Source organism: Nelumbo lutea, chromosome 2, assembly GCF_056320005.1.
Source record: "Nelumbo lutea isolate HS-2025 chromosome 2, American lotus-T2T, whole genome shotgun sequence".
In the NCBI taxonomy this organism is placed as follows: Eukaryota; Viridiplantae; Streptophyta; class Magnoliopsida; order Proteales; family Nelumbonaceae; genus Nelumbo; species Nelumbo lutea.
The window spans coordinates 67,034,750-67,061,734 of record NC_142685.1 but is presented as its reverse complement, the minus strand read 5'-3'; the positions used below and the strand labels follow the sequence as shown (position 1 = coordinate 67,061,734).

General features: G+C 39.1%; 1 protein-coding gene across 1 annotated transcript; it reads right to left on the bottom strand.

Moving 5' to 3' along the window:
• Positions 1–14,012: 14,012 nt before the first annotated feature.
• LOC148871320 (uncharacterized) lies at positions 14,013–14,696 on the bottom strand. The gene has a single exon (XM_088970023.1). The coding sequence runs from the start codon at positions 14,694–14,696 to the stop codon at positions 14,013–14,015; it is 684 nt and encodes a 227-aa protein (XP_088826149.1).
• Positions 14,697–26,985: the final 12,289 nt, after the last annotated feature.

Below are 26,985 nucleotides of genomic sequence, written 5' to 3'. Positions count from 1 at the left end.
CGCAGGTCCCTCAGCTCCCGCAGCCTACAAAGGAAAGAAGACCACCTCATGCTGAAGGCAGTCGGATTGCGCCGCACCAGGGAGCTCCAGCATTCTCTAAGTCATCGGCCGCCTAGTAGGCAGTTCGCCACCAGGCAGTTCGCCACCAAGCAGTTCGCCACCAGGCAGTTCACCACCGAGCAGCTCACCACCGGGCAGTTCGCCACCAGGCAGTTCGCCACCAGGCAGCTCGCCACCAGGCAGTTTGCCACCAGACAGTTTGCCACCGGGCAGTTTGCCCCTAGGCAGTTCGCCCCCAGGCAGTTCTCCACCGAGCAGTTCGCCAGTAGGCAGTTCACTACCAAGTAGCTCATCACTAAGGCATGCCACCACTGGGTCAAATAACAAGGTACTTAGCCAAAAAGTTTTACATCACAAAATATTGGTACGTGGCCGAAAACGGTTACATCAAGATTTTTTAACATTCCTATGAAACTACCCCACGTTTTGAGCTTAAGAAAAACCTCCCCTGTTGTTTTGAAAAAAGTTGCAAATGCCTTCCTTTCATTAGCATTCTAAACAAAAAATGTTGATGTAATGCAATAATTTTTAAAATACCAAATTTACCCTTAGTCAACTTCATTCACATGTAAATTTACTACAATACATTGAAAGTATTGCTTTCTTTTTACTTCACTTCAGCCTTTTATCTTATTTCATCCAAGAAGAGTAGGGAGAATTACTCTTTAAAAGTTGTCTAGCAAAATAAATTAATGGAGGGTATAATAATGCCTTAACAATGATAAGGGCATTTTTCTAACTCAGATGTCTTTGTTACCGGAATGCCAAGGGAAAGGAGGTATTTGCACTTTTTTTCAAAACTATAGAAAAAGCCTTTGTTAGGGTTGAAACATAAAGGTGGGTTATAAATATAAGAGGAGGCTTTTTTATAATTTTACCTAAAAATAATATGAAAATAACAACCCAATAAAAATTAATAAAAAGTCAACATTATGATAAAAAAATAATATACATTTATCTAAAGTGTAGGAAATTGGTCACTCTTACTAAACGGCAACTTAGATTGTAATCAAAGAAACTAGACAATACCCAAAAAATAATACTTGAATTAGCCTTAGATGGGTACCACTTAAATGGAAATGTCATAGAGTTCTGTCCTCAATTTTTCCTATAAATAAAACACGTGCATCGCATGGGTCATGACTAGTATTTAGACTTTGATCGTGTTGAGAAACGATACAAACGATATACGGGCTTTGTTAAGTGAAATTGAAATAAAAAGACCTTATTATGTTTCTAATTGAGTCAAATCAATATTAGTCCAATCCAAGCATTATTTATGGGTTATATCTAATCAATTTAATCAGAATCCAAATTAAACCCCTACTGAGAATGGCCAGTTTCTTAAGTGTATTTGTTTTTCACAAATTATTTTTAAAATTACATTCTAACATTTTATTAATAAATTCTTTTGTAAAAATAGTAAAATAGTGAGAAAGGGTTGAGAGGGGATGTTGACATGGAAAATTATATTCTATATATAGAATAGATTGGAGTCATTTTTCACATGCTAACGTAAGATTAAAACCAAAATTTTATATTAATATAAAAGGTCGTAGTAATATATTGATTGAAACGTCATGCCCAAAATTTTTCTATTAGCAGTTAACTCGTGAAGATTCAACGAAAATGACGTTTTTTGGTTTAGAAAATTTAGATCTAGATTAACTTTGTTGCTTTAGGTTTGGACTAAAGGCACACAACATAGTTGAAATTGATATAGCGTAACCAACAGAAAGAAGTTTGCCCATTTCTATGATGTTTCCGGAGTTCCTTATTATGCGCATAAATGTGAAAATAGGAGGCTGAGAGAAAATTTGTCCATCATTATATGCTCTTTTGTGGGTCCATGCATAGATAATGGGAAGGTTATGCTGTATCGGCTGATTGACTGAGTACCCATACCAATTGATACATACTCGTTTCAGATTATCTAAAGAAATTAAAAGGCAAAGAATGAGGTGTAAGCTCATGGGATGAGTGGATTAATCTTGGTATCTGCTTTGATAAGTCTGACTGTCTCATATGATGTGAGTTTCTTCGTTGCCTTAGGCTATGAAATTAAATCATCTTCTGCCCAAAAACGAAAAGGAGGAAGCACATGGGCTGAGTGGGCTGAATCAGGTCTGTAAAACCTTTCATTCCCAACCCAACATATGCTGCTAATTCTTCATTATTCATCCATCCAAGTACAGCTCAGGATGAAGTAGAAGCAATAATAACAATAATGGGTTAGGGTAAACTCGGGGTCAGTTCAAACCAATCAGAAAATAGAAAATATGTAGACGCCAAGGTTCAAAGTATCGATACGTATTAGCCCGTATCGGCCGATAAGTATCTTATCGGGAGCTTCCCGATATGTTTCTACAAAGGGTGTATTGGGGTTTTGACCGGCTTAGGAGTGGACAGACCTTAAACCGGCTTCTTTGAATTGGATTTAAAAAAAAAAAAAAAAACTATTGATATTGCCCAATACGCCTCTCCCGGTGCATCAGGTGTATCGATATTTGGAACCTTGGTAGACCCAATCTTGAGTCCTGGCCAATACCCTATTGTAGGTTATTATCTATAACCAATAGACACAAAACTAGCCCAATTAAGTGCTTATGAAGTTTGCCCTAATAAAACTAGGACTTTGGTTGGCTTGGATCCATTGCTTTTTCTACTTGAAACATTTTGAGTTGAAGGCTGATCAATACAAATTCGCATGCAAACTGTTATTTGAGATTGTTCATATTAAACAGCATACCTTAAAAATACATGTGTGAAATGTTGTTTATGGAAATCAAATTTATATTTCCTACTCCATGTGGGTGAAGCCTAATCATTCTAACTGAAGTATCTCTCATATATATGATGTAACAACACGTCTCTCACCATGCAATGTAGGCTTTTTTTTTTCAAACAGCCAGCTGTGGGCCCCATCTGTACTAAACACTAGTGTGTTCAACCGTGATAGATAGCTCAACCTAGTGTGTACAATTTTGTTTCCAGCTCATCCAAACTCTCTTGAGTGGATTAAGTAGAGACAACATCATACACACAGGGTTGGGCTACCTATCACAAATGAACATGCTAGTGCTCGCTGTGGGCCCCATCGGTATTGATTACTAGCGTGTTCAACCATGATAGGTAGCTCAACCCGGTGTGTACAATTTTGTCTCTAGCTCATCCAAACTCTCTTGAGTGAATTAGCAAACAACATTATACACACCAAGCTGGGCTACCTATCATGAGTGAACATGCTAGTGCTCACTATAGGCCCCATCTATATTGATCACTAGCATGTTCAACTGTGATAGGTAGCTCAACCCGATGTGTACAATTTTGTATCCAGCTCATCCAGACTCTCTTGGGTGGATTAGATGGAGACAACATTATATACACTGAGCTCGGCTACCTATCATGAGTGAACATGCCAGTGCTCACTATGGGCCCCATCTATACTGAACATTGGCATGTTCAATCGTGATAGGTAGCTCAGCCTGGTGTGTATGATTTTGTCTCCATTTCATCCAAACTCAAGACAGATGGAGCGATAGAGACCCCAATGATAGTCAACACGGATTTACTTTTCCAGTATATAGAATAAGAAGCACTATCTCGGAGGTACTCTCAATGAATCATGAGTTGTCTCGACCCATAGATCATATCATCTTTCTATCTGTCTAGATACTAACCCTATAAGTTTCAAAATTAGGAAAACCTTTAGGTTTGAAGAAATGTGGCTCTCCCATGATAAGTGTGAGGACTTAATTAAAAACACCCGGAATGAGGAAATTCATCCCATCCCTAGTTCTATTACAAAAAGTGTGAAAATTTAAAAAAAGAAATCTTTAAAAAACATGGAACTATGAAGACTTGGAAGGTTCGGGAGTGGATAGAAAAACTTAAGCAAGAATTGGATTTCTGAGCAAAGGAATGAGGAGTCATATTACAATCAGGGAAGAATAAATGAAATTGAAGCTAATCTTGATAGCTGGCTAAAAGGGGAAGAAATTCTATGGCCCAAAAGTCTAGGGTCAATTGGCTAAATTATGGGGACAGGAACACAAAGTTCTTCCACAACTCTACTATTAGAAGAAGGGCAAAAAACAAAACTCTGAAATTAAAAGATGTGAATGATGAGTGGAAGGAGGGTCAAGAGCAAATAAATAATATTTTAGTAAATCATTTCAGTGACATTTTCTCCACCTCCTACCCCTTTGAAATTCTTCTAGCTGTTGAAGGAATCGATAGCCTAATCAATGAAGAAATGAATGAAGATCTTCAGAAGCAGGTCACTGAAGAGGAAATAAAAAATGCTCTGTTCCAAATGGCTCCCAAAAAATCTCCAGGATCAGATGGTTTCCCTAACCTCTTTTTTCAAAAAATCTAAGAGGTTACTAGAGAGGATGTGGTGAGAGAAGTACGCATCTTCTTCAATGAGGGGAGGATGGACAAGTCTTTAAATTCCACTTTTATTGCTTTAATCCCTAAAGTAAATAATCCTAAAGATACATCTCAATTTAGGCCAATTACCTTGTGTAATACTATGTATAAAACCAAAGTGCTTTCCTCCCTGACAGAGCCATTCAGATAATATCTTAATAGCACATGAAAATTTGCACTACATGTCTAACACCAAAGCTAGGAGTGGCTATATGGCAATCAATTAAGTTAGACATGAGTAAGGCCTATGATAGGGTGGAATGGGTGTTTCTGAAATCCACTATGGAAAAAATGGGTTTTGGTAGTAAGTGGGTCTCTTGGATTATGACCTGTGTGTCAATTGTGTCATATTAAGTCCTAGTAAATGGCTCTCCCTCAAGAGAGGTTTGAGGTAAGGTGATCCCCTATCACCCTACCTCTTTCTGCTTTGCTCTAATGTCCTATCAACCATCTTAAGAAAGAAAATGGATAGAAAGGAACTATCAGGAATCAAAATTTGCAGAAGGGCTTCAACTATCTCTCACCTCTTTTTTGTAGATGACAACTATCTTTTCACAAAAGTTGATTTCAAAGAGGCAAATTCTATTTTGGAGAACATCTCACTCTATGAAAGAGGTTCTAGTCAAAAGGTCAACTACCAAAAGTCAAAGGTTTTTTTAGCAAGAATTTACACCCCAAATTTAAAATGATGCTAACAAAATGTTTGCATATTAAGAAAGTGGAAATGCCTTCCATTTACCTAGGAACCCACCCCTTCATTGAGAGGAAGAAGTCCCAATCTTTTGAATAATTAGCTGAGAGGGTTGCTAGCAGAGTTAAAAGTTGGAGGGGTTCCTTACTTTCCCAAGCTAGGAAGGAGGTCTTATTAAATCTGTTCTCACTATTATTTCGGCCTATTGTATGTCCTATTTTTTGATTCCAAAGGAAATTTGTAATTCTAAGGAAAAAAATTCAAAAAGATTTTTGGTGGGGGATAGTGAAGGCAGGAAAAAAATAAGATGGGTTAGGTGGGACCAAATAAGTAAAATCATGTCTAATGGGAGGTTGGCTTTAGAGATCCTCGTGCTTTCAACCTGGTCCTTTTAGCCAAGTTAGCTTGAAGACTATGCCATGAAACATCCAAGTCTTTGGACTAGACTCCTAAAAGCAAGATATTTCCAAGACTCTCCCTATTCCTCAAAGCATCTTTGAAGAGTAGACCTTCTTAGGGTTGGAGAAGCATCCTGGCAGGGAGAGATGTCATAGAAAAGGGCATATGCTGGAAAATTGGTGAGGAATCAAATGTGAGCATATGGGATGACCCCTGGATACCTGGTCTATAAGGAAATAAACTAGTAGGACCTAGAATAGATAATACTCTGGTGTTAAAAGTGTATAATCTAATTAATCAAATAAATAGATCACGGGATGAAAGTGAAATAAACTCTTTGTTTACTAGGCGTGTTGCTAAAAAAATCCATGGAGATAGAGATCCCTATTAATTATTGGCCTGATAAGCTAGTTTGGATAGGAACCAAAAACGTAAAGTTCTTTGTAATAAGGTCAACTTATTTTATTGCCAAAAATCTTCAAGAAAATAATATCCCAACTTGGAATGATCAAAGTGATGATAAGAGCTTGTGGAGTGTGATTTGAAGTCTTCTAATCAAACCCAAAATTAAGCACTTTTGGTAGAAGTGTTGTGTAGGTGGATTAGCAGTTACGGAAAGTATTATGAGAAGAGGCTTGTGTGAGTGGGACATCTGTGATAGATGTGGAAGAGAGGTTGAATCCACTCTGCATGCCCTTCTACTTTTTTAGAAAGCAAGATGCATCTGGCTAAGTTTAAGGCTTGGGGTTAACCCTGAGTCTACTTAATACTTTAATTCTTTCAAGGACTGGTTTAAATTCATTATATTTGTGTTAGAGGATAGTCAAGTGGATTGGTTGGATAACTTAATGAGATGTTTGTGGAAAATATGGAAAGACAAGAATTCATTCTATTTTGAAAAAGAAAATGTGAATCCCTTTATTGTTTTATCCAACATTCGCGGGTCAATAGTGGAGAGATCTCTTCAATGGCAGCAGAAATTGGAAGGCTCTTACAATTCTAAAAAGATGGATGCAGATTTTTTGTGGATGCCTCTTGAAGATGAATTGTGATGCAATTTTTGTGAACCCAGATAAAGCTTCTTTCGGCTTCATTTTGAAAGATCATTCGGGAATGTGTTGAGGTGTTGGCTATGATCCTCAGAATGCTTCATCACCTATTATTGTCGAGGCAAATGCACCAAAATTATCTATCCAATGTTATTTTTGAATCAGACAATGTCAGTTTAGTAAAAGCTGTTAACATCAATAGTTTTGATCCTCCTAATATTGTGTTCTGCTGCCAAGACATCAAAATCCTTGCTGACGAGAGGAATTTCAGGTTTTGTTGGTGCTCTAGGAACACGAATTTGGCAGCCAATAATGCTATCTCTATCAAGCTCTCTACTCCCATTTGTTGGGACTTTTTGTCTTGTTTGTAATTTGGTTTCATGGTTTAATGAGTATGTTTATTACCCAAAAAAAAAAAAAAAGCAATCCATGTTAAAGGTTTGTTGTCAACAATTTGAAACTAAATACATATCTTCACGTGATTTGGTTTTATTTTATGGTTTGTTGTCAACGAACCATACAACGAAAAGGAGAAACACGGAAATGAGATTAGAAAACCAAGATATGTATTCAATTGATAGCTAACATATTAAAAAAATATATAAAATGAGAAGGGGGAAAATCTTGCTTTTTTCTTCTCAGGCATCAGCAAGAGTTGATGCTCTTCTCCCACGATGACATTCTCAAGTGGGTAGCAATAACATATTCAAATAACTATTCTTCCCTGGCGACGGCGCTCTCTACCCAAACCAATGATTATCCAACTTTTAATCGGGTTTGTTTTGGTCATTTTCAATATTTTATTCTAATAATTTAAAAATATATATAGGCATTTTAGTAATTTTACTATATATCATAACATGAGTTAACAGAGTGGACCCGAGTGTCTATTTCTAAGAGTTTATTTATGGTACTTAAGTGTTGCAACTAAAAGTTTAGGATAGTTATCTGTCACTATTCCCAAAGTAGAAAGTACCTATTTGTAATTTACCCAATAAAAGGAACATGCAAATTGAAAAATAGGCAAGCAAAAATAACATAGTTCCAATAATACACCACCATGTATATGGAGCCGACCAGGTCTATGGGCTCTAAATGTTGAATTAAGACTTCATTTTCTGCCCATCTTCTGAATGGGCAAGCCGATCCATGACATAGAAACCTAGAGCTAGCAAGGCCCAAACCCGGGTCAAGCTTATATTTGATGGTCCCCCCTACTAATGTACTACTTAGGCCCCATTCGTTTTTCAAGAAGTTATTTACTCAGGCAAGTGTTTCCTGAGAAATAAGATATTTATTGACCATTTTAGTCATAAAAATACATTATTAAATGGGGTAATTTTGTCCCATCGAAGTATTGGCAACTCTCCCCCCTCCCCTAGTGGGAAAGTTACTTTTTCACCTAGGAGATGGGAATCACTGATACCCATGAAAAATAAATTTTTCATTGACCATACATGAACATGAAAAAATAATATATGTATCTCAGTCAATGGGAACCAAAATCCCATTAACTAGCTTTCCCCTCTCAAAATCCAAAAAACAAATAGACCCTTATAACTAACTATCTTTATTGAGCCGAAAAAAACAAAAATAAATAAATAAAGCATCTTTAAGGGTCAAAGTAAAAATTCTAAAAATTCTCATAGGGAGATGGTGGGCCAGACCTAAGCGAAGTGCAATACCAATATAAGCTGCCAGGGCCGGTGGCCCTAGTCAACTTGCACATTGGCCTGATTATATGTAACCACACTCTATATTGTGGCCTCGTAAGCTAGACCAAGAAAAAAAAAGCATATAGATGAAGGGATTGGGATCTGATCCTCAGATAGAGTGCCTCACTTAAATAATAACGTATAAGTAGGGAGATGTTTCCAATGCATGGTAGGATGTGCATGTGAGGTCGGTGTAAGGCGCCCTATGTGAGGAATAGATCCAATCTCTAGATAAAGGGAGACTGGATCTGCTCCTCACACCTGATGCCGCACACACACATCCTACCATGCATTGAGAACATTTCCTGTACTTATTAGTTATCATTCATGGGAGATGTTCCCAATGCATGGTGGATGTGCCTCGCACCCATTTGTGAGGAGCAAATTCCGCTTCACATAAAAAAGAAGGAAAAACTCCATTTACATGGGTAGGTGACTGATTGTACGATCTGAAATAAATTATGGCTCCTTGGGGTCCAAAATCAGGTAGCTACATTCTAATACCCAAGGCAAGCCGAAAAAAGTCGCAAGAACATAAATCTAGAAAGTAGAAACATTGAGCAAACCATATGACATTTTATATTTGTATATTTTCTGTTTAAAATATCCAAAATAAATGCATTCTATTTTTCTTATTGCTTGGCCTTTTTTATATATTTCATTTACACATGTGAGCACAAAACAAGGAAGAAAGTTGGTTCTATAAGACTCAACCTAAATCTTTAGCCTTTTGTTGGTTTTCCAATTTTAATTTTACGGGGTGTTCTACAATGCGAATATCTTTGTAAACAGAAACTTGTTCTTGGACTGTGTTTTTTTTAGGAAGTAAAAACGAGTTGGTTTTGTTTCGAAAAGCAATTCATGTTTTCGAAATCATTAAAATGATTCATGAAAAATAATAGGATATATTGTATAATTTAAAACAAAAACATGCTTTTTCAAACTAGAAATTCAAGAATATATCCAAGAAATTGTTTTTCATGAAGTTTTAAGAATGAATTTGTCTCCAAAACCATATGGTTTTAATTTGTTGGAACCTAAAAAAACACTAAGGCCCCATTTGGTTCGCAGGAATAGGGGTCTGGACAGGGGTGGAGCCAAGGGAACCTCCAAAATTCTCTTTAAATTTATTTAAGTTTCACTTATATTTTAGCCCCTTTATTCATGTTTCTTAGATTCCTCCCCCCATCTATGTTTTCTAGGTTTTGGCCCCCCTCAATAAAAAATCCTACCTCTGCCCCTAGGTCTGGAATCAGAACTGGAATGAGCTATTCAGATTCCAACTGTTTGGTTCATAGGAATACGGGTGGAATCGGAATCCCATTCTCATCCCTGTTGGAATGGAATTCCCCCCATTTGAGGGAATGGCCATTCCCTACCCCTCCATTGGGAATGAAATCTCATTCCTGCTGATTTTAATTTTCATTCTCATTCGTGTTTAAACCAAACAAACTATAAAAATAGACCATTCTGATTCCAATTCCTACTACAAACCAAACGGGCCCTGAATTGAATTGAATTGAATTAAATTAAGGGGATCATTCTAAACATAAATGTTTTGTTTCCATTTGCTTTTAAGGCTCAGTTTGTAAAATTTTGTACTCTGCATTATTTGTATTCCTAAACCTTATATTTGCATTGTACTTATTCGTATTGTGCTCTTTACAAATTGACCATAAAGCTGTCTCCTGAACAAAAAATTGAAACATGGCCTCTGAACTATGTTTTTGTTTTGGAGTACAGATATTATAATGATACCAAATCACATCTACCAAAAAAAAATAATGATATCAAATCTCCATATGAAAATATGTTCTTTAAACAAAAAATTCCAATACTTACTTGAAAAATAAGAATTGGCATATGCACTCCATAGAGCACACCCCATGGGTGTCCCACAGCACATATCAATCGTGTATTGAGAACATCTTTCAATGATAATTAGGGGTGTCAATGGACCAAGATCCAATCCAAACTAAAACTAATCAAATCAGATTTGAACAGTCCAATATATTTATTGGATTGGACCAAATCTAAAATAAATTGGTCTATGCTCATATCGATTTGAATTGGACCTAAGTCAAATATCCGATAATAGAAACAAAAGCTCCTATCGAGAATAAGGAACCAAACCCTAGAAGTCTAAAACGATAAAATCCATTAATCTTTGAAGGTTTGAAATCTGAAACCCTTGTTTGAAGGCTTGAAATCTCAAGAGTTCAAATCTGAAACCCTTGTTGAAGGCTCTCACTCTCTGGCTGCCCTTCTCTATAGCAAACAATCTCTTCTCTCTCTCTCTTCAGTGGTACTTCTCTATCCAACAATATATTACAGATAATTTTCTTCCATTTTTGGAGTTCTTCCCGTTGAAAAGGTGAGCCCAATCTTTTATTAGAACAAGCAAAAGGTTTTTCCGTATTTGATGGTTTTATTTTTCCAGCATTTGATGGATCGAATTTTGTTCTTTTATGTGTTTCATCTCCTAAAAGGATTTACAATATTTCCTTCCAGATTCTATGACCATTCTTTCTAATGTTTATTATGCTCTAAAGATTAATGGATTTTTTCCTCTTTTGCGAGCTGCTTACAAACACCAATTTCATTATTTAAATCATGCAAGAGCTTCTGCAATATCCCATATAATGTATTTTCTGTTAAGGTTTCCAAATTATAAGTTACCTAGTTCAGTTAGTGTTCATTTGATTCATAGTCAGAATCGGAACTGGAATCAGCTGGAATGGAAATTCATTCCCAATGGAAGGGGAGAGGGATGAGGGAATACCATTCCACTATAAATGGAAATGGGATTCCAATTCCACCTAACTGAACAGCTGGAATGGAAATGACCTATTCCGCTTCCAATTCCATACCCCTATTCTAGTGAATTGGACATAATTTGAACAGTCTGGACAGTCTAACAAGAAAGTGAATTGGACCAGTCCAACCCAGTCCAAGTTGAATGGATTGGACAGTGTAATAAGACAGTGAATAGGACCAGTTTAATTCAGTTCAAGTTGAATCAATTGGACAGTCCAATAAGACAGTGAATTGGACTAGTCCAGTCTGGTCGAGGTTGAACAGGTTGGACATTGCAGTAAGACAATGAATTGGGCCAGTCCAATCTAATCTTAAGTTGGACAATCCAATAACACAGTGGATTGGACTAGTTCAATCCAGTCCAGGTTGGACAACCCACTAAGATAGTGAATTAGACTGGCCCAAACCAATCCAATTCTAATAGCTTGATAGTAGAAAGTTCTAACATAGCTAGCTAGATAGTGGGATAGTGCGAAAGTCCAATAAGTATTGTTCTATGTAGTGGTTTCTAATATGGTTTATGTCATTTTTATTGGGCTTAACCTAATTAGAGCCCAAACAAAATATATGCATGCATAAATGGTAAGTCCCATGGTTTTTAAAACCAAACTGGTCAGGGGTCCGGTTACTGATTTGAACGGTCCACCGTTCAACCTGAACAGCTGGCCCATTCTGATAAAAATTTAAAAAAAAAAACTGAAAAATGGTCAAAACGGTTCAAACGGTTAAATGGCCGGTTCAACAGTTTGCTGACCAAAATCAACGGTTTTGAGGAAAAAAACAATTTTATAAAGAAATGGAACCGGTCAGGTGACTGGTTCCTGGTTTTCCGGTCCGGTTTTAAAAACCATGATAAATCCTATGCAATATGTTATATAGGGTAAAAAAAATAAAAACCTCTCTTATGGTTTCACTTTCACAAAAACCTCCAATTTATTATTGAAAAAGCCTGCAATGACCTCCTTTTTCTTATTGTCTTGGACGAAAAACGTGGCTTAATGCATTAGTTTTTCAAAAGTATCCATTTTACCCTTATATCTATCAATTCTGATAGAAATTGATTAAAATACTCTAAAAAGAAATTTTCACTTTTAATTAAAAAAATCCCCGAATCAAATTTACTCTATAAAAACCTTAAATCTAAGTAAAGTCTCCGCAAGTTGGTTTGGCTTGTCCATCAAGTTCACGGAGCCCTTTGGATTTCGAAAGTACATATGGTCTCACGCTTTTTTGTGTGGTTAATCTTAACAGTGTAATGGATACGAGGGACCCTCTTCGATTGGGCAATATCCTACGGTCCTACCTAGTAATATTGTGTTGGACTGCTCGCTCTATGGTTCAAACTCTCCAAAGAAGGGCTTATCTTTCTTGGTTGGTGGCAAAGCCTTTAAAGCTGAACCCATGAACCCTTTGTTTTATAGATGCCTTTAAAGCTGAACTTAGCAGCATCATAAATAGCGGAAGAGTGGAAGGTGAAGATGTGGGCCCATTCCAATTTCCTTTATGAGTTGAAGCTTTTCCCCAGTCATTTAGCTTTTTGACTCTTTTTATCCCTAAATCCACTGGCTTGTTGTCGGTCCCTGAATGAAGATTATCTGATTATGCAAACGTTTTCTTCCAAAATGCCCAAAATGAAAACTACAAAAATAACCCAGTTCTCCACTTAGATGGTTAGGAGGCATAGGGCCCATTCACAGAAGCCCAATGCCTTACACATCTTGGACTGCTAATAGATCGTCATTATGCCCTTAGCTTCTAGGGCAGTAAGGTCATTGACTCCTCCTACAGTCCTACTTGTTGAATTAATTATTGTCTTTGTATAATGTGGGTTGTGGGCCTTATGGCCCTTTTTCCAGTCATGAACACTATTCATTGATGATGGCCCACTTAAACCATCCATCAAATAGACTGGACTTTTGGGAGTTCACATGAGCGACCCACAGCACATCTCAACCGTATGTTGGGGAATATCCCCCAATAAACACTAAAATGTGCAAGTGGGGCGCTGATGTGATCTCGACATTTGGGTTTGGCCCATTGAGATTTGAATTGGGAGTATAGATTTGCTACCAACAAATCTCCCAATGGATAAGGGGATGTTCTCAAATCTCAATGTGGCCGGTTGGGATAATGTTGGCAGCGTTTTGTTGTTCGCAGATTTCAATCCGTCAACTGGTCCCACAAGCATCATAGAAATCATTCCAGATCTGCTACCAACAAATCTCCCAATGGATAAGGGGATGTTCTCAAATCTCAATGTGGCCGGTTGGGAAAATGTTGGCAGCGTTTTGTTGTTCGCAGATTTCAATCCGTCAACTGGTCCCACAAGCATCAAAGAAATCATTCCAGATCTGCTACTCAATGTTCCCAATCTTTACCCCGGAACACGACGGGTGTATTTGAAACATCTCCCCATGAATGAAAAGGGAGATGTTTCCGATGCGCAGATGTTATGTCACGTGGTTAGGGATGTGGGACGACCAGTGGGTAGCAGATCAGAGCGCCACAGAGATATTACACTTACACCTCTAGCTATACAAGGAATCAATGAGGCAACGAAAAAACTAGATCTCCAACGGCAGTATAATATCATATACTTGTACGTAGGCCTCGGAACAGGGCTACGGACTGAAAGCTGCACTTTCACTCTCCAAAGATAACACGGTAACAACCATTTCCTTAAAGGAAGAAACTAATCACCAAGTAAAGAGAAGCAATGTCAAATCAAATACTAAATGAAGTTTACGTACATATATAAACGGCTCAACCACTACGACCATTCTTCGCCGTTCGGCTTCGGACCCAATCACCGGCGAGTCGGCGACCGTGAACTTCTAATTTTAATCTTAGCTAAACGTTGCACCCTTCCTTGCTTTTCCCGTTAAACTCAGTCTCCGGCAGTTCTCTTTGCATCCCATCAACACCCAAATCAACACTGATGCAGTGTTTCTGTAGGTGTGGCACATTTTCGAGTTCTACTACGCTCCTTTGCTCCTCACGAGGTGGAGAAGGACAAGGAGTGTAATAAGGAGGCGAACCACAAGGCGTCGTGAACGGTGTCCCCCTCTCCACCTCCACCTCCACCTTCACAATTTCCTCCAGTTTTTCGCTATTCGTGACCTCGAAGCATTCTTCCAAAGACTGCCTCTTCTTCGGCTTTCTCTCCGCCGATGATTTCTGAGATTCCGCATCTTCTCTTTCTTCCTTGATCGTAAACAAAACCCTTGATGGTCCGTATAATCCGTGCCATTTCAGCGGGTCTACGAGCTCCGAAGCCGCATCCTGCGCATCAGCCAGGGAAGTTGGAGGGACGGCGGGCTCGATGCGAGACTGATTTTTCCAGCAGAAGAAGTAGAGCAACTCCTTGGAAGGGCTGGCAAAAGGCTTCCCGGTGAAATCAGGTTCTCCAGTGGAGTTCTCTCGCCGGAATCTTCTCCGACACCAGATGACATAAACAACCTGGGCGATCAGAGCCACGACAGAGACGACGAAAACCACGGTGAGTCCGATCACGAGCTTGCTTAGACCGCTCATCTCCAGGCTCCAGCAGCAGTTGGTTGATTGGTTTAGCAGTTTAGCTCCTGCTGAATCAGAGACCCGTTAGACATATGGGATATGGCTTTCGAGAAACGGTGAACCGGTGGATAACCACGGAGGTGTGACATATAGTTACCGGCTTTAGCCGGTAGTCAGCAAGTGATACTGTGATAGATAGAAGCAACTAAAGAAATTTTCTTCGAAATCTGGACAAAGGTTTCTTTAATGATGACATGGACGTATGAAATGGGATAGTGAGTTGGGGACGTGCAGGGGCTTTTAAATTTTGAATTTATTTGGGAGGGTTGGAGACTTGGAGTAAAAAGCGAGAGTCCCAATGCTCTGAGACCACAGATGCTACGGAGTAGAGAATTCTAGTGGATCAATTCTGTCCTTGCCCACCTAGAGATCCAGATCTTGATTTATATGATTTTGCCACGTATACAATTAAAGGTGAGTGCACGGAATGGCTTTAATTCTTGCTACCTAATCAAAGTTTATCACTTTAATGATCTTGTCTTCTGGGAAATATGAGGTGTGGACCCCAGGTTAAGCCCTGTAGTAAATAGAACACTGGTTTCTGGATCAAAATCACGAAGCCCACGAATCCGATTTTGCTCCTCACTAGGTGTGTGATTCACACCAACCTCCCAGGATCCAACACATGGCAACCGTGCATGAGGAACATTTCCTGTGATTATACGTTGTTATCATTGGAAGATATCCTCAATGTATGGCTGAGATGTGCTGTAAGATTGATATGAAATACGGTTCGTGTGGAGTAAATTAAGTTCGAGGTTTTTTTGAAGTCACAATTTGGTGGGTGGGATGGAGCTATTCCCTTACACAAATTTGGGTTTTCTTCAGTAAAAGGTTATCGGATTTAGTTCAACACAATTAAGTTTAGGACATTGATGATCATGATCATCCGAAGACCAAACGGGTGGGGCATCTCATGGACTTAGACGGTAGATCAAAGGTTAACAAAGATCAAGGCCGCGTTTGGCAATTCTTTCCGTACAGGCTTCAGACTGTTTAGAAGCCCGAAAGTCTGAATTCTGGGTTTTTTCGTTCGGTAATAGAAAAATTTATTCGGAAAAAGCTTCATCCGATAAAAGATGCCAAAAGTCCTAATTTGGGCCTCCTAAGGAAGTTTCAAATGAAGATTTTACAATCTTTTAGTGTTACATCATCTTCGAACATGTATTACAATGCACACACTTGGAGAAAATGAGTTATTTTTTCACAAAATCTATTTGAATGTGTAAGAGGGACCTACCAATGGTATGTGGGGTCCATTTTAGAAAATGTATATGGGGCTCACATTAGGTATTATATAGGACCCACCTTGTAAAATGTACATAGGCCCCACATACATGTCCACACATTGACCCACATGCATATCCACTAATGGCATGTGGGGTCCATCTTGTAAAATATATGTGGGCCCCACATACATGTCTACACATGGACCCTACATGCATGTCCACCAATGGTATGTGGGGCCCACCTTGCAAAATATATGTGGACCCCAATACATGTCCACACATGAACCCTGCATACATGCCCACCAATTGTACGTGGGGACCACCTTGAAAAATGTATGTGGGCCCAACATACGTGTCCACACATGGACCCTACATACATGCCCACCAATTGTATGTGGGGCCCACCTTGAAAAATGAGTGGGCCCCATGTACATGGACCCCACATGCATGGCCACCAATGGCATGTCGGGGCCCACCATGTAAAATGTACATGGGCCCCACATACATGTCGACACAGACCCCACATGCATGTCAACCAATGGTATGTCAGGCTCACCTTGTAAAATGTACATGGGCCTGACACACATGCCCACCAATAGTATGTGGATCCCACCTTATAAAATGTATGTGGGTCTCAAGTGTTAAATGAAAGGTTTGTTGCCCCATGCATAACATTCACATTATCAAACAGTCTAATAGCTTTTATGATCTTTTATGAGATCTATGTAAAATATTTCAACCAAACAGTGTTTGGTTTTCTAATGTCTATTTGCTAAAACTCACCCAGTCTTTTAACCATCAGATCTTCTAGAGAAGACTTGCCAAATAGGCACCAAAATATTTCTAAGAGGGTAATAGGGGCATTATTTTAAATTTGAGAAGAAATGCAATTTAATGATGATATCAATCTTGGGAATTCACATCTCCGCCCTACAAGATGCTGCCCCACAACGTTCCACATCACATCTCTGATATGTATTGAGAACATCTCCGTTGATAATATTAATCCTGATGATGTCATCGTAGGGAGATGTTTCAATTATAGTAATGGCTGACTGCAACCTTGCAGCATCGCATCATAGTCAAAAAGTAAATTATTCACAGGTTTGGCCCATTCAAGTTTTGACAAAAACTAAGCCTAAACTCGGCCCATGAACAAATTTAATACAGAAATGCTATATATTGGATATGATTGGCAAGTTAGCCTCAAGACCTAACCCAGAGTTTAAACCATTCTTCAAATGACCAAACCAACGGGATTTTGTATAATCAACAAATTGGGTTGATTCAAAACGGTCTTGTCACTGAATCACTGGCGAAGTATCAATTTCGTGAAATATTAATAATTATTTTTTCTTATTTCTTTGTCATATTATATTCTTGTTTGGACAAATCAGTGTGGTCAAATTATCCATCCCATGAATGATCATAATTTTACTCCTGATCGACAGTACTGCTACTTAGAACCTAGGGTAGGGTAGTGTTTGGTATCATTGTTGTTTGTTGTAGATGTTGGATGAAATAGTACACTGTTTTATCAAAAGGTGTTTGAGACTATTGTTGTTTTATTGTAGATGATTTAAACTTTTTTTTTTCTCAAAAGCAGTAATGTAGCTTGTTTGGTGGTGTTGCTGCCACCTATGCAGATGTAGCAACACTAAATAGCATTAATCTACAAAAGCATCTGTGTCACCTCATCAACCATTCATGGGAAGCAGGTTACATGATTTTCCAGATGAGGCATTTTCCCAGCGTTTCTCAAAAATGCCCAACCAAACAATAGTTTTGCCTGTTGAGGTTGAAACGTTTATTGGCGCTAACATGGCACCATTTTTTAGAAACATAGCAATGGTGCCAAACACCTTCTAAAAGTGCATATTCAAATTTAAATTCAAAACCTAAAAGTGATCGGAATTTGATCAAATATGAATCTTACATTCCTACTCTTTATTTGATGATCTTATATGATTCAATACAACAATACTTAAAATACATATTCTTCTATTCATATAAAATTTATATTGTGTTGATTGAAAAAGTTGGTCCGAATGTTGTGGTCATGTTTGGTTCATTTCTCATTCTTACCTAAAATGAAATTCTAAAATGGAAAAAAATTGGTAAAAATATGCAGAATGAGAAAATATTGTTATGAACCAAACACTTTTTTCCTAAAAATGAATTCTTTTCATACTAACGAATGTCCTATGTTTCTCATCTTCGTTCTTCAAAAAAAAAAAAATCACCCTGATATCCACAAACCGCCAGCCTAGGTCTCCAACAGTCAATGTTTACCACTTGTAGATGTTTTGTAAAAGTACTTCCGCAAAAGTCCTTTAATAAAAGTACTTCCCTAAACTGCTTTTGTAAAAGTATTTTCGTAAAAGTGCTTTCACAAAAGTGCTTCCATAAAAATGCTTTCATAAAAGTGTTTTTGTAAAAGTACTTTCATAAAAGTATATTTGTAAAAATGCTTTCATAAAAGTCCTTTTATAAAAGTGCTTTCATAAAAGTTTTATAAAAAATGCTTTCATAAAAGTTCGTAACAATGCTTTCATAAAAGTGCTTTTATAAAAGTTCTTTCGTAAAAGCGATTTTATAAAAGTTTGTAAAAGTACTTTCATAAAAGTGCTTTTATATAAGTACTTTTGTAAAGTACTACCAAAAAAGTTCTTTCATAAAAGTACTTTGTAAAAATTCTTCCATGTAAAAGTACTTTCATAAAAGTGCTTTCGTAAAAGTGGGTTCATAAAAATGTTTTCATGTAAAAGTACTTTTATAAGTGTTTTTGTAAAAGTTCTTTCGCAAAAGTAAACATTTATGGCAATAGTTTTGTAGGCAAGTTTCTACGAAGAATGAAATGAGCAAGATGGGGCATGATTATTTTTCATGCTACAAGCTACTCAATTTTTGTGCTATGAACTATGAAGTTGATTTTTCATTCTAAAAAGAATGTGGCCCTTGGCAAGAATTTTTTAACCAAACACTCTAATGTTATTCATTATTGCCTAGAATGAGCAAGAATTAAAAAAATGAGGCCTATAGTAATGAACCAAACATGGCCTAAGTGTCCTTAAAGTTGTTTCAAAATCATTTTATTAATGATTTACATTGTTGAGGTCAATTTTAGTTCATCTGTTGTTAATGTATTATATTTTTTTCACTTTTTAATTTAATAAGTTTTAATATATATGATATGAATCCTAATTTGACTTGACTTTCACTTCTAGATATTTGGCCCATGGCCATCATGGTTTTTAAAACTGAACTGATGAGGAGTCCAGTTACCCAGTCGAACGGTCTGACCATTCAAATCGAATGGTCGACCCATTCTAACAAAATAAATAAATAACGGCTAAAGCCGTTTGAACGGTTCAAACGGTTAACCACCCAAGTCAGCAATTTGTTGACCAAAATCAACGGTTTTTTAAGAAATTCCGGTTTTGGGGAAAACTGAAATTAGTCACCAGACTAGTTCATGGTTTTTCCGGTCTGGTTTTGAAAACATCAAGATGGCCACTTGACAGTTGACACCCCCTCCATATAGAGGAATGGGATGCCATGGCCCCTCCCCCCCCCCCCCATGCCTTAAAAATCCCCATAGTAGCCATTTGCCCATTTAACTCTCATATCTATTTTGCCCCTCCTACCCAGGTTTCCTATCTTTTGACCCCCTATCCGTGTTTATTACGCTTTGTCCCCCATCAATAAAATTCCTAGCTTTGCCCCTACATAGAACCGTATGCTCTTTGTAGTATGGCCGATGGGCTTTACGTGTAGAGGTGTAAATCGGGTTGTGCCACTCGCGGCTTGGCATAGTTTGGCTCGATCTTGAGTTGGTTTGGCTCAGCTCAATGGTCACGGATCGTGTCAGCTTGGGGTTCCAACTGTGTAGGCCGGCACGTCCCATATATATTTATAGGGTAAATTTCTTAAACTACCCCTAAGGTTTAGGAAATTAACTAACTATACCCCTATTATTTCAATATTGTCTTAAAGTACCCCTACTATTTCTAACAATTGACGTATAGTTCCCTTCCCGTTAAGTCTTCCTCCTAGACCATTTACAAGTGACTTCACATGTTTGATATAGTTTTAAATTATACCTAAAATACCCTTTTCATAGAAGACCGTCTGTCTTCTTGACTCAAACTAGCTGTGGTGGCTAACCTTCCATCCTCCTCCTATTTGACCTCTCTCTTTCTCTCTCTCAAGAGGGCATAATGATGTAGGCTTTCCCACAGAAACTAACTTGTGGCTCTAAACAAAAAGAGAAAGTGAGGGAAATCGAAGGACATTGAATAGAGAGAGAAAATCAATCTGAGAACGTTAGTAGACTGAAAGAGGATAATTAGATAAGAATGGTCAATGTGAATTACTGATTGACAAGGGGTTTAAATACAAAGCTAGTGGATTACATGATAAGTATAGTGGTTAGGATAACTCTATCTGAGATAGAGTTTGTGATAAACAATAACTCTAGAGGATAAACTCCCTGAATTACAACTCATGCATGATCCATGCAAAGGTGACGTGAGTGTGTGAGATTCTAACTAGCCCCCTCAAGCGATGTTGTGCTAGCCATGGAGAGCTTGTCACATAAGAAAGAGAAGCACCAAACAAAAAGGGGCTTGGTGAAAACATTTGTCGTTTAATCAATGGTGGAGAGGAATCTAATCTCAACGAGGCGACATTGAACTTTGTCCCGTACAAAGTGATAATCTAGCTCAACATGCTTGCTGCGAGAGTGTAGAACGGGATTGGAGGCCAGGTAGGTGGCGCCGATATTGTCACGCCACAAGACTGGAGAAGATGTGGGGGAGAAGCCCATTTCAGAGAGGAGTATTTGAATCCAGACTAGTTCGGTAGCAAGGATGGCAAGGGACCTGTACTCCGCTTTAGTGCTTGACCTGGAGACGGTGGAGTGTTTCTTAGAGGACCATGATATGAGGTTGGGCCCATAGTAGATCCAATAACCACCATGAGATCGTTGGTCATCGAGGGACCCGACCCAATCCGAATCACTATAGCCATGAATTTGAGTCGAGGGAAAGCAACAAATATGAAGCCCAAGGGTGTAGGTGTGCTTGATGTAGCGTAGGATACGCTTGACAGCAACCCAATGGTTGACCATGGGCTTGGAGATGAACTGGGCCACCTTTTTCACAGAGAAAGCCAGGTTTGGACTAGTTACAGTCTGGTACTGTAGAGTGCCGACCATGCTTTGGTACAGTGTTGGATCATCAAAGATGTCTGAATCATCAAGGGAGAGTTTAGTAGTAGCTGCCATAGGAGTGGTACATGGTTTAGCATCTACCATGTGAGTGCGATGAAGAAGATCCAAGGCATACTTGGACTGAGAGAGAATCATGCCATCAACAATGGGTTGAGACTTAAGCCCAAGAAAGAAATGCAAAGGCCCAAGGTCCTGTAGAGAGAATTCAAAAGCAAGAGCTTGAATGAACTGATCAACAAGAGCGGGGTTGGAGCCAATGATGATGATATATCATCAACGTAGATGAGCACCAAAGTGATGTCATGAGGTGTGTAATGAATGAACAATGAGGTGTCAGCCTTGGACTCAATGAAATCATGAGTGGCTAAACAATTGTGGATCTGAGCGAACAAGGCCCATGGAGGCTGTCGTAAGCCATATAGAGAGTGATGTAATCTGCAGACATGACAGGGTAGGATGGATGTTGAAAACCGGGTGGTTGACTCATGTAGACTTCCTTGGTTAAGTAGCCATGAAGGAATGCATTGTTGACGTCCTGTAGGGATGAGAGATCCATCACATGGATAGCCAAACCCTACAAGAAGATGGGGCAAATTTTCAAAAATTTCTCTCTCCCATCTAGGAATCGTATTCCCTATTTTAGAAAACTGCATTTTCAATGATCAATCTTGAACTAAACTGGACCAGATCTGAAACCAAAAGGGAGGAGCGGGATATACCTGATACGAAGTAGAAGTAACTCCCAATGAAGGTGTTCACGCCCAATGACAAAACCAAAACCCGCTTCCACTGAAGATGACACAGTGTGTAGTGAAGTAGGATCATCAAGATAGCTTTTCAGCAAGAACCGAATTCTTCAGCAAGAATGGAGTAGAGGGCTGGTGAGCACAACTTCAGATTGCTTATTCTACCAAGAAGCAATATCAAGAACAATTCTTCATCACTCCCACAAGTGGAGATCGAACTGGGTAGGGGCGGCAAGAACAGGGAAGAACTCTACAGATTGTTGTGTTGTATATTCTGTATCTGAGGAATTTGCCCCCCTCTATTCATATCCTTCTTAGGATCAGCCTCCTAATCTAATTAGGAGAGAGTTCCTTAATCCAAATATGATATTTGGATCTGGACTCTTGAATGAATAAGACTTATCTTATCCTTCAGCTAATCCTAATCATATTATAAATCCTATATTGCCTCCTTTTTAATTAACTGATTTAAGCCTAGTTTGAATTGGGCTTTAAGCCCATTAAGTTTATGTGCTTACTTAACCTCTTAAATTACTACCCTTTGGCTCACTTTGTATGGCATGGGACTCAAACATTGATCTACACATCAGCCACAGGGGTTTAACCCAGCCTCCGTTACAAGGCTTGGCTGAATTCACTGTAGGACACAGTGAACCCCTGAGTCCATCACCATGGGCTCTTAATGTGCCCAACATTTACACTAAATGGTCCTTAGGTCCAACCACCTTATGAAAACCCAAGGACTGTGGGCAGATGCAAGATTAGCCCATCAGGTATTACCCTCAATGGTCTTACATTTAACCTCTCAACCCATAATGATCAAACACTGCCTGACAAGAGAGGACATCTTCCTCGGCTGCAAGGAACAGTGTTGCACTCTCTACTCACATGGATCCCGTGAATTAAAACCTTTTACAAACATTTTTAAAACCATAATATATATATATATATATATATATATATATATATGTGTGTGTGTGTGTGTGTGTGTGTGTGTGTGTATCTCTATATAAATATGTTTTGCAAAACCAATTTCAATGGTTGAAATCAACTGTCGGCAGTCAAGGTTTACATCAGAGAGAGTGCATTCGCCGATCATTCACTTTGTATGACAACATGTCACTATGATCACCCATTCAGATGAATTCTCAGACTGTCCCAACATACCTAGGTTTTGACCACCTCTAAGGATCTCATTGATTGGTATATCAAAGATGGCCCGTTCAAACACTTAGTGCAGTACCATAATCGAGTCTAGGGTTCAAGTGTAACATTTCAGTTTTGCCCATCTATCCCAAAAGTCCAGGGCAATATTGGAATTTTGGCCCGATTTAGGGTTTTAAGAAAACCCACACTGCATGTACCTCAAGTCTCACCCTAGCAACTGAGACAAACCACCCCAACCAACTTGGTGGCACATCAGTACTAGCCTTGGTAGGATAAATCTCTCCAGATTTATCCAACGTCTGTGAAGATTCTAAACTAACACAAATCTCATAACTGTCCAATTTAAGGGTATTACACAGAAACACACCACAATGACATGAATCAATTATGTACTTTATTCATTTACAATAAATGTCAAAAAGTACATCAATCTGATTGGAGCTAAGGGAATACACTGTCCAACACATCCAACTGATGGCTAGATTAGGACTTGGACATGGCAATGGAGAGAACCAACCTGATTGTGCATGGTTTAACAACCGGGCTAAAAGTGTTCGAAAAATCAATCCCCTCTTGTTGATGATACCCTTTGGCAATGAGATGTGCTTTGTATTGTTCAATGGTACCATCAATGCGGCACTTAATTTTGAAGACCCAACGACAACCTGCAATATTTTTGTCCTGTGGCGGAGGAACAAGAGACCAACTTTGGTTCTAAACTAGTGCAGAAAACTCGGTATTCATAGCATCATGCACAATTTGAGTAAAGCAAGTGGGCTCAACGTCAATGGTGACCAAAATGAGAGCATATCTGGGATTTGGTTTGAACACCCCAGGTTTTGAGCGGGTCTGCATACCATGAGTAGGAGCGGAAGCAGAGGCCGGGAAGCCGTCGGATCCGGATCTGGAGGTGTAGAAGGAGCGACAGTTCTAGACTGCATCATGGAAGACTCGGGGGAGTCCACAGGAGAGTGGGCTGAGGGAAAGAGAGAATGGGCCGGTGAAGAGACTGTAGTGGGCTGTGAGATGACCCATTGCTGTAAGAGAAAGATGTCTCATCGAAGACCATATCATCAGAAATGTAGAGACGACCAATAGATTTATGCAAGCATAGATAACCCTTGTGATGAGAGTTGTACTTGAGGAAAGTGCATTGAAGAGTATGAAAATCAGACTTGGTGCAGTTGTAGGGACACATGTTTGGGTAGCAATCACACCCAAAAGTTTTGAAGCAACTGTAATCCGGGGGGCATCCAAAGAGTAGCTCGTATGGAGACTTGTGGTCAAGAAGCAGAGTCAGAAGGCGATTGATTAAGAAAGCCGATGTGGCAAAGGCTTCACTCTAGAATTGTCAAGGGAGCTTGGCATTGTCAAGGAGTGTTAGTCCGATATCTACAATGTATCGGTGTTTATGCTCAATGACGCCACTGAGCATGAGCATGTGGGCAACTGTAGTGGTGTACAATTCCGTGTTCCTGTAAATAATCATGAAATTTGTGGTATTCGCACCCTTCATCAGTGTGTAAGATTTTGATGGGCTGATTCAGTTGTATTTCAATCATGGTCTGAAATTGAATGAAAATAGACAAGGCTTTAGATTTCATATGCAAGGGCAAAATCCAAGTGAATCAACTAAAAGCATCAATAAATTCAATGTAGTAACGGTGACCATTATTAGAGGGCACAATAGAAGGCCCCCATAAGTCAGAATGGATAACATCCAAAGGAGCATACACACTAATTGATAAAGGTGGGTGAGGGAGGCAATGAGACTTACCACAAAGCGTAGGAAGAGAAAAAATCTTAGATGGACTTGGAGTCAACTGGTAAGTTGTGTTGCTGAGTGATCCGCTGAACTACGCAGTGTTGAGGATGCCCGAGGCATTAATGCCAGCCATCAATAGTAGTACGTACCCCCAGCATGGCCACAAGTCCCTTATTCAAGCTACGAGAAGAAGAAATAGAGATTTGATAGAGGCCATCCTTAATCGGCCCTGAAAGGATAGGTGGTCCCCGAATTTTGTCATTCACAACAAAACTAGAATCATCAAACTCAAAGAGTACATTATTATCTTGGCAAAACTAATTAACAGATATTAGATTTTTGGTGATGTCAGGTACATGAAGGATATTATTTAAGTGCAGTATACAGGAAGAGGTATGTCCAATGTGTTTGATGTCCAAACCTATCCCGTTACCTACGGCTATCTTGTCATTGCCATTGTAATCAAATTGAAGAGAGAGATTGCCAGGGTCGACTGTAAAGTGATTCGTGGAACTAGTGTCCGGGTACCAATCTCCATTAGATGATCCATAGTATTGGATGCAACGAGAGCCTTAGGTGGTGTATTACTTCTGGATGCTTGAAACTGAGATCAAAGCGGTGGAAGCAAGAAAGAACAGAATTGGAAACTTTGCCATAGACCTAGCAAGTGACCTTAGGTTTAGACTGGGTTGTGTTATTGTAACGACCCTTACCTCTGCCACCACGTGAAGAGGGGTTGCCACCACGACCACCCCGATGAGAGTTGGGTGGGCGAGCTCCAGGTTTATGAATAACCGAATTGGCGGAGAACTGAGTGTTAGTGATGGCAGAGTGTTGGCGGTTGAGTTGAAGCTCGAACTGATGGAGAAGACTATGAAGTTTTTTGAGAGAGAGAGAGAGGGTCGTGTCTGGTGGTGATGGCAATGACAAGTGGGTCATAGTCTGGTCCCAGACCTCCCGTGGTGTAGAGGATGATGTCATTAGATGAGAGACCTTGGCTGGTAGCTTCAAGGGCATTTGTGTAGCCTTTGACCTATTGCAAATAGTCAGTCATCGACTTGGAGCCTTCGTGGAGATAGTGAAGATCATTTTTAAGTTGCATGATCTTGGTTCGTAAGAGAGAAGCATATATATGAGTCAAGATCATCCAAGCATCGTGAGATGTTCTGCAACTGACAACCTGAGTGAGGACTCCTTCAATGAAAGTCGCAAGCAACCAACTGAGTAATAGCTTGTTTTGGATATGCTAAGAGGTGAACAACGGGTTCACAGTTTTGACACCAGAGGTGTCTATTGTATTACAGAGGAACTGAAGGGGACATTGGGGGGAGCCATCGAGATAGCCGAATAGGCCCAATCCTTCAAGCATGGGTTGGTACTAGGCCTTTCACAACAGGTAGTTGTGCATATCTAGTTTTACTGAAATAAGATGGGTTAGCGGTCATGGCTCTGATGCCAAATGAAAGAGGATAATTAGATAAGAATGGTCAATGTGATTTAGTGATTGACAAGGGGTTTAAATACAAGGCTAGTGGATTACATGATAAGTACAATGGTTAGGATAACTCTATCTGAGATAGAGTTTGTGATAAACAATAACTCTAGAGGATAAACTCCCTAGAGGATAACCTTATCATGAATTACAACTCATGCATATGATCCATGAAAAGGTGACGTGAGTGCATGAAATTCTAACTAGTAGGTCCTCCAATTTCTACATCGGAGGAGCTAGTGCAAGGGAGCAAAGTCTACATCTCTACAAGAGAGCTAACGACCAGCGGGTATGGTTGGGTTTTAGGGATTGAGAAAGAACTAGTGAAAAAAGGAGAAGAAGGGAGTAGAGAGGGAGGAAAGAGTTTGGTTAAGGCGGCATGGCATCGGCAATACTAAAAATGTTGTGATGGGAGAGCTGAGTGTGCAAGCTTTTAATAGGAGAGAGAGGGGGTTGCAACAATGGCAGTGATTTATTTTGAACAAGAAAAAACAAGGGAACCAGTGGAAAAGTAAATCTCTCTAAAATTCAAAAGTAAATAAGTGAAAGAAAAATGGAAGTTTGGGGAGAACAACATGTAGTGAATCGGCAGTCCTTATATCAAGTGTTTCAATC

Bases quoted from the DNA above. Each gene is read 5' to 3' on its own strand.
- LOC148871320 (XM_088970023.1), bottom strand. From the start codon at position 14,696: ATGAGCGGTCTAAGCAAGCTCGTGATCGGACTCACCGTGGTTTTCGTC.